General features: G+C 47.6%; 2 protein-coding genes across 2 annotated transcripts in view; one reads left to right on the top strand and one right to left on the bottom strand.

Moving 5' to 3' along the window:
• LOC140420028 (uncharacterized) overlaps nucleotides 1-8,061 on the top strand; it is a 77,719-nt gene that overhangs the window by 46,391 nt on the left and 23,267 nt on the right. The window lies entirely within an intron of this gene.
• Nucleotides 615-7,897, bottom strand: LOC140420026 (uncharacterized). Its single transcript, XM_072504046.1, has 2 exons — nucleotides 7,790-7,897; nucleotides 615-5,328 (listed from the first exon to the last, which is right to left on the bottom strand). Exon 2 carries the CDS (start codon nucleotides 4,962-4,964, stop codon nucleotides 3,789-3,791), a length of 1,176 nt encoding a protein of 391 aa, XP_072360147.1. The 5' UTR covers nucleotides 4,965-5,328; nucleotides 7,790-7,897; the 3' UTR covers nucleotides 615-3,788.

Genomic DNA, 8,061 nt, shown 5'->3' with positions numbered 1-8,061 from the left:
AAACACATCTCGGAAAACAACAGCTAGATTAGTAATCCAGAGACCCAGGGTAATGCAATAGGGATCCAGGTTCGGCAGATGATGAAATTTAAGTTAATAAAAAATCTGGAATTAAAAGTCACGATTTAAAAAAAAAAAATTGAAAGTACATAATTCATTTTTACCAATTAAGGGGCAATTTAGCGTGGCCAATCCACCCAGCCTGCACATCTTTGGGTTGTGGGGGCGAAACCCATGCAAACACGGGGAGAACGTGCAATCTCCACACGGACGGTGACTCAGATCCGGGATCGAACCTGGAACCTCGGCGCCATGAGGCAAAAATGTTAACCACTGCGCTGCCCTAAAAGTCATCGATGACCATGAAAGCATTGTCGATAGTTATAAAAACCCATCTGGTTACTTTTAGATCCACCTGTCGTGGGGGAAAAACACTATTTACTATCCAGGATAAAGTAAATGTACTTCAGCTTTCATGGATCATTTTAGTGGAAATGTGCTCTCCCAGGCTCAAAGAGCATCAGCCCACTGGAAGCAAAGTCGTGGGACCAGCCAGTCCAGCAGAAAGAAACCCTCCGACCCTCCCACTTCACCAAGTGTCAGAATGAACAAAGTTTGATTTGATTAAATTTATTGCCACATGCACCAAGGTACAGTGAAACGTATTGTTCTGCGTGCAATACAGACAGATCATTCTGTACATGAAAAAACATAGGATATATGATAAATACACAATAGAAATACATAGACATTGGGTGAAGCATCCGGAGTGTAGTGCTACTCAGTCGATGAAGATGTGTGGAGAGATCAGTTCAGTCCATAAGAGGGTCATTCAGGAGTCTGGTAACAGCGGGGGAAAAAATCTGTTTTTGAATTTGTTCGTGCGTGTTCTCAGATTTTTGTATCTCCTGCCCGATGGAAGAGATTGGAAGAGAGAATAAACTTGGTGGGAGGGGTCTTTGATTTTGCTGCCCGCTTTCCTAAGGCAGCGGGAGGTGTAGACAGAGTCAATGGATGGGACGCAGGTTTATGTGATGGACTGGGCTGTGTTCACAACTCTCTGTCGTTTCTTACAGTCTTGGGCTGAGCTGTTGCCATACTAAGCTGTGATGCAGCCAGATAAGATGTTTTCTGTGGCGCATCTGTAAAGATTGGTAAAAGTCAATGATAATTGTTATAACCTGCCTGCTTACCACTGGCTGGGGACTAATAGCAATCCCACAATCCTTAGGAGTATGAGCTTCCCCAATGAGGAGGGGGGGGCGGAGAAATCATTAGCAGAGTCCCTCTGGCCAGTCTGAAACCAGCTGGAGAGGAGTGAGCAACAAGAGAGTATTGCTGCATATATATATATATATATATATATAAAATTGTAAATAAATGTTATTTCTTTCTATTCTATAATTCGTGCTGGATTCTTTGTAGCCCTCACAAAAATAATGATCTTTATTGTTGTCACAAGTAGGCTTACATTAACACTGCAATGAAGTTACTGTGAAAATCTCCTAGTCACCACACTCTGGCGCCTGTTCGGGTACACTGAGGGAGAATCCAAATGTCCAATCACGTCTTTCAGGACTTGTGGGAGGAAACCAGAGCACCTGGAGGAAACCCAAGCAGACACAGGGGAAACGTGCTGACACCGCACAGACAGTGAACCAAGGCGGGAATCGAACCTGGGACCCTGGAGCTGTGAAGCAACAATGCTAACCACTTATGCTACCGTGCCACACATGAGGCATTGGACATGCTGAATTTCCTTAGTTTCATGACGAAGTACAGGTTTCTTAGTCGTAGCGTCGATGTGGGTGGGTCAGGACATAATGTTGGTGATGTGCACACCTCGGAATTTGAAGCTGTCAACCAGCTCCACCTCCGCACCTTTGATGCAGACAGGGGTGTGTATGATACTTTGCTTCCTGATAATGACCAGCTCCTTAGTTTTGCTGACATTGAGGGAGAGATTGTTGTTATTACACCATGCCACTAGGTTCTCTATCTCCCTCCTGGACGCTGACTCATCGTTGTTTGATATCCGACCCATTACGGTTGTGCCATCAGCAAACTCGTAGATGAAGCGGGAGCAGATTTTGCCACCCAATCGTGTGTATAACGAGTATAGTAGGGGGCTAAGTACGTAGCCTTGTGGGGCCCCGGTATTGAGGACTATCATGGAGGAGGGTGTTGTTTATCCTTACTGATTGTGGTCCATGTACCAGGAAGTCGAGGATCCAGTTGCAGAGGGAGGAGCCAAGTCCTAAATTTTGGACATGAGTTTGGCTGGGATTATGGTGTTGAAGGCAAAACTGTAGTCAATGAATAAGAGTCTGACGTAAGAGTCCTTGTTGTCGAGATGCTCCAGGGGCAAGTATAGGGCCAGTGAGAGGTGTCTGCTGTGGACCGGTTGTGGCGGTATGCGAATTGCAGTGTATCAAGGAATGCTGGGAGTATGGAATTGATGTGTCCAACATCTCGAAGCAATTCATAATGATCGATGTCAAGGCCACCAGACGGTATTCATTGAGGCAGGTTGCCTGGTTCTTCTTTGACACCAGTATGATAATGGTCTTCTTGAAGCAGGTGGGAACCTCAGAACGGAGTAGGGACAGGATGAGGATGTCCGCGAATACACCTGCCACTTGGTCAGCGCAGGATCTGGGTGCACGACCAGGGATCCCGTCAGGACTGGGTGCTTTCCGAGAGTTCACTTTCAAGAAGGCCGATCTGATTTTGGAGGCTGTGACCGTGGGCATGGGCGTGTCCAAGGCTGCTGGGGCAGTTGACAACGGTTTGTTGGTTTCCTGCTCGAAACAAGCATAGCATGCATTGAGTTTGTCGGGAAGGGGTGCGCTGTTGCTGAAGATTCTACTCAGCTTTATTTTGTAGCCCATTATATTGTTTAGGCCTTGCCACAACCGACGAGAGTCCACATCATCGCTTAGTTTGGTATTGTCACTTGGGAGTCCCTGTTGGCTTTGCGGAGGTCGTACCTAAATTTCTTCTATAGGTCAGGGTTGCCTGCCTTGAACGCCTCAGGCGTGGCCTTCAGTCGGGAGTGAATCTCCCGATTAACCCATGGTTTCTGGTTGGGTAATGTACGTACTACCTTCTTTGACACACAATCTTCTACACACTTGCTGATGAAGTCTGTGATGGTGCTGGCATACTCGTTCAGGTTAGCTGCTGAGTTCTTAAATATGGACCAGTCCATTGACTTCAAGCAGTCGTGTAGGAGCTCTTCCTTTGCCTCGACTTTCTTAACCGGATTCTCTTGCATAAGTTTCTGCTCGTCAGCCGGGAGAAGGAGCACCGTCTTGTGGTCCGATTTTCCGAAGTGCAGTCAGGGGATGGATCATCAGGCGCCCTTGATATTTGTGTAGCAGTGGTCAAGGATGTTGGGACCCCTGTCGGGATAGGAGATGTGTTGGTAGAATTTTGGCAGTACACTCGAGGTTGGCCTGGGTAAAGTCCCCGGCCACGATGAACAAGGCCTCCGGGTATTCGGTTTCATTGTTATTTATAGCGGTTACAATTCATCAAGCGCCTTCTTCACTTCCAGCTGGGGTGGGATGTAGACCGCCGTGATGATGGCAGAAGTGAACTCTGTGGAAGGTAGTATGGGCGGCACTTCACAGTCGGGTATTTCAGGTCCGGGGAGCAGTCGTTCGCCAGGGTCGACACATCCAAGCACCAGGAAGGGTCGGCGAGGAGGCAAATCCCTCCACCCACTCCAGGTTCAGTCCTGGATGTGATTAACAGCAGGAATAACAGCAGAATCCAACCTAACATCACTTGTGAACCCTTTGGTGTCTCAACATGTTGGATGACTGAGTGAATCCCTTCCCGCAGTGAGAGCAGGTGAATGGCTTCTTTCCAGTGTGGACTCGCTGGTGTGTCAACAGGGCAGATGAATCACTAAATCTCTTCCCACAATCAGAGCAGGTGAATCGACTCTCCCCAGTGTGAACTCGCTGGTGTCTCCGCAATGTGGATAATGTTTGAAACCTCTTTGTGCAGTGAGAGCAGCTGAGCGGTCTCTCCTCAGTGTGAATGCGCTGGTGTTCCATCAGTACCTGAGAGCTTTTAAACCTACTCCCACAGTCGGAGCATTTAAAGGGTCTCTCATTGGTGTGAGTGACATTGTGGTTCAACAAGTGGGATGACCGAGTGAATCGTTTCCCAGTCGGAGAGGTGAACGGGCTCTCCCCAGTGTGGCCTCGCTCGTGTTTCATCAGGTTGGATGAGGTTCTAAAGCTCTTTGTGCAGTGAGAGCAGCTGAACGGTCTCTCCTCAGTGTGAATGCGCTGGTGGATCATCAGAACCTGAGAGCTTTTGAAACCCCGCCCACAGTCAGAGCATTTAAAGGGTCTCTCATTGGTGTGAGTGACATTGTGGCTCAGCAGGTTGGGTAACTGACTGAAACCCTTTCCACACACAGTGCAGGTGAATGGCCTCTCCCCGGTGTGAACCCGCTGGTGTGACTGCAGGTGGACTAACTGAGTGAATCCCTTTTCACACACTGTGCAGGTGAATGGCCTCTCTCTAGTATGAACTCGCTGGTGTGTCTGCAGGTTGGGTAAATGAGTGAATTCCTTCCCACACACAGTGCAGGTGAATGGCCTCGCCCCGGTGTGGACTTGATGGTGTCTCTGCAGATGGGATAACCGAGTGAATTCCTTCCCACAGTCAGAGCAGGTGAATGGCCTCTCCCCGGTGTGAACTCGTTCGTGTCTCCGCAGGTTGCCAATGTCAGTGAATCCCTTTTCACACTGAGAGCAGGTGAAAGGCTTCTCTCCAGTGTGACTGCGTTGATGCCTTTCCAGCTCATGTGGGGCTCTGAATCCCTTCCCACATACAGAGCAGGTGAACGGCTTCTCTCCAGTGTGACTGTGTTGATGCCATTCCAGCCCGTACGGGCCTTTGAATCCCTTCCCACAATCCTCACATTTCCATGGTTTCTCCATGGTTTGGGTGATCTTGCGTCTCACCACGTTGGACGATCAGTTGAAGCCTCGTCCACACACAGAACAATGTACAGTCTCTCCCTGATATGAATGGTGTAGTATTTTTTCAGACCATGTAACTGGTTAAAGCTGTTTCCACAGTCAGTGCTCTGTAACAGTCTCACACGGGTGTGTGTGTGTCTCAGTGCTTTCCCAGACACTCCGATGTTGAAAATCTCTTGAAGCAGACAGAATAGACAAACATTTCTCCTTCTAGATTCAAAGGCCGATGATCTTCGGTGCCCAAGAATTGACTTACTCAGTCAGTTCTTGACGTGATATTTAGTTTGAGATATCGACCTCAAACACCTCTCGTTGTAACTTCCTGCAAAAAGATATTACAAAAATCATCGTCAGTACAGGATAGAAATTCAGAACAGACAATTCTAGTTTCTGTCGAATAATTTTAGCTCTCTCTCTTTCCCTCAAACGCTCTAAGTCTCCATTCCACACACTCTCCCTCCAGTCTCACTCTGCTGTATCTAATATTCACCCTCCCAATTCTCCTGAAGGTGCTGATTCAGGCTGATTGATATATCCAAGCTCACTGGTTCCTGTCCTGGACACATGAGGCTGCCAGGCAGATATATGTCTCTGTTACTGGACGATAAATGTGTGTAATATACAGACTGGATTCACTTCCTTCCCCTCCCAATTCTTATGAAGGTGCTGATTGATGCTGATCAACAAATCTAAACTCACTACAACCTGTACAAGAGTAGAGACTCTCCATATAAGTATATTTACTGATTAGAGATGGGGTGATTCGAAGGAAGAATGTTATTTAGCCATGGCGTGGTCATGAAGAGGAACCCATTGCCCACAAGGGTTGTGGAAGTCGAGATGATCCATAATTCAAAATAAAATATGAAGAAAATAAGCTTTCAGGTGAACAGGGATACCGAGGGGGAATGGGACTGACTGGATTGCTGTACAGAGAGTCAGCATTGACTTGAGTTACCAAATGGATTCTGTCAGTGCTGCAATGACTATAACTGGAAATATATAATGTGGGTACAGTACTATTTACAAAACTAGAAATAATAATACATGTATTTTATTACAGAACCATCAATAACATATCTGATACATTCCATATAACACTAGATATATCTCTGTCCAATATAACATTTTTAAAAATTAATTTACAGGGTGTGGACATCGATGATTAGGCCAGCATTTATTGCCCTTCCTAGTTGCAACATCCCTAGTTGCCCTTCACAAGGTGGTGATGAGTTGCCTTCTTGAACCGCTGCAGTCCTTGAGTTGTAGGTACATCTCCTGTGCTGTCAGGGAAGGGGTTCCAGGATGTCGTCCCAGCAACAATGAAGGAAGGATGATATATTTCCAAGTCCGGCTGGTGAGTGACTTGGAGGTGAACCTCCAGGTGGTGGGGTTCCCAGGTATCTGCTGCTTTTGTCCTTCTAGATAGTAGTGGTCGTGGGTTTGGAAGGTGCTGCCTGAGGAACCTTGGGGAGTTACTGCAGTGCACAGTATAGATGGTATGCACGGCTGCCACAGTTCGCCGGTGACGGAGGGTGTGAATATTTGTGGAATGGGGAGTAGTCAAGCAGGCTGCTTTGTTCTGGATGGTGTAGAGCTGCATCTTGAGCGTTGTTGGAGCTGCACTCAACCAGGCAAGTGGTGATTATTCTATTATACGCCTGACTTGTATCTTGTATATGGGGGACAGGCTTTGGGAGTCAGGAGGTGCGTTACTCGCTGTAGTCTTTGACCTGCCCTGGTGGCCACTGTATTAATATGGCTGGTCCAGTTCAGTTTCTGATTAATGGTAACCCTCAGGATCTTGGTTGTGGAGGATTCAGCGATGGTAATGCCACTGAATGTCAAGGGGCGGTGGTTAGATTCTCCTTTGTAGGAGATGGTCATTGCCTGGCACTTGTGTAGCACAAATGTAACTTGCCACTTATCAGCCCACTTCTGGATACAGTCCAGGTCTTGCTGCATTTGGACATGGACTGCTTCATTATCTGAGTCGTCGCGAAAAGTGCTGAACATTGTGCATCCCCACTTCTCACCTTATGATGGAAGGGAGGTCACTGATGAAGCAGCTAACTATGGGTGGGTCTGGGAATGTGCCCTGAGGAACTCCTGGAGCTGAGATGATTGACCGCCGACCACCACAACCAAGTTCCTTTGTGCCAGGTATGACTCCAACCAGCGGAGAGTTCTCCCCCGATTCCCATTGACTACAGTTTAGCTGGGTCTCCTTGATGTCATACTCGGTCAAATGCTGCCTTGATGCCAAGGGCAGTCACTCTCACCTCACCTCTGGCATTCAGCCCTTTCATCTATGTTTGAACCAAGGCCGTAATGAGGTCAGGGGCTGAGTGACCCTGGCGGAACCCAAACTGAGCAACCATGAGCAGGTTATTGCTGAGTAAAGTGCTGTTTGATTGCACTGTTGATGACTCCTTCCACCACTTCTGCTGATGATGGAAATAGACTGATAGGGAAGGAATTGGCTGGGTTGAATTATGTCCTGTTTACTGTCCCCTTAAATGTCAGCCATATCCTGGAGAAAGAAGCCCTTTAATTGTGAACATTAGGAAAGAGACGATCCTTTTAGCCAGACAAATAAATGTGTCAAGCTGAGGGAGCAAAGGATGTCAATATCTGGACCAACCTTTGCCTGGGCCAACCATTGCAGAGTCTGCACCCTCCCTGGATTCACTTCCTTTCCCTTCAGTTGCTACAAGTCACCAATTGAAGGTGAGAATGAGAAAAGAAATGGAAAGTAGGAGAAAAGAAAGTGTTCTACTCACAGATGTTGGAGACAGGAGTCTGTGTGCAGCTCAAGCTCATTCAGGGTTGGAGGAACAACAGCTTTGCTCGGCAGAAACCTCCATTTCCAGCTTCCGAATTGAGACAATAGGGGAGGTCTGATTGGCGGAGGAGCAGAGTCCTTCCGGTCCTCCAATCTTCCCATTGGTCACAACTCAGCAGAGGCAGCGGAGGTGAGCTCCCTCTGCACATGCGCAGTGTCCCCTCTCCCTGAGACATGCGCAGTCCCGGGTTGGGAGAGAGGGAATCATCG

Source organism: Scyliorhinus torazame, chromosome 5 (assembly GCF_047496885.1).
Source record: "Scyliorhinus torazame isolate Kashiwa2021f chromosome 5, sScyTor2.1, whole genome shotgun sequence".
Lineage (NCBI taxonomy): Eukaryota > Metazoa > Chordata > Chondrichthyes > Carcharhiniformes > Scyliorhinidae > Scyliorhinus > Scyliorhinus torazame.
This window is presented reverse-complemented; position numbering and strand designations above follow the sequence as displayed.

Excerpts from the sequence above, each read along its gene's own strand:
- LOC140420026 (XM_072504046.1), bottom strand. The coding sequence starts at position 4,964 with ATGGAGAAACCATGGAAATGTGAGGATTGTGGGAAGGGATTCAAAGGC.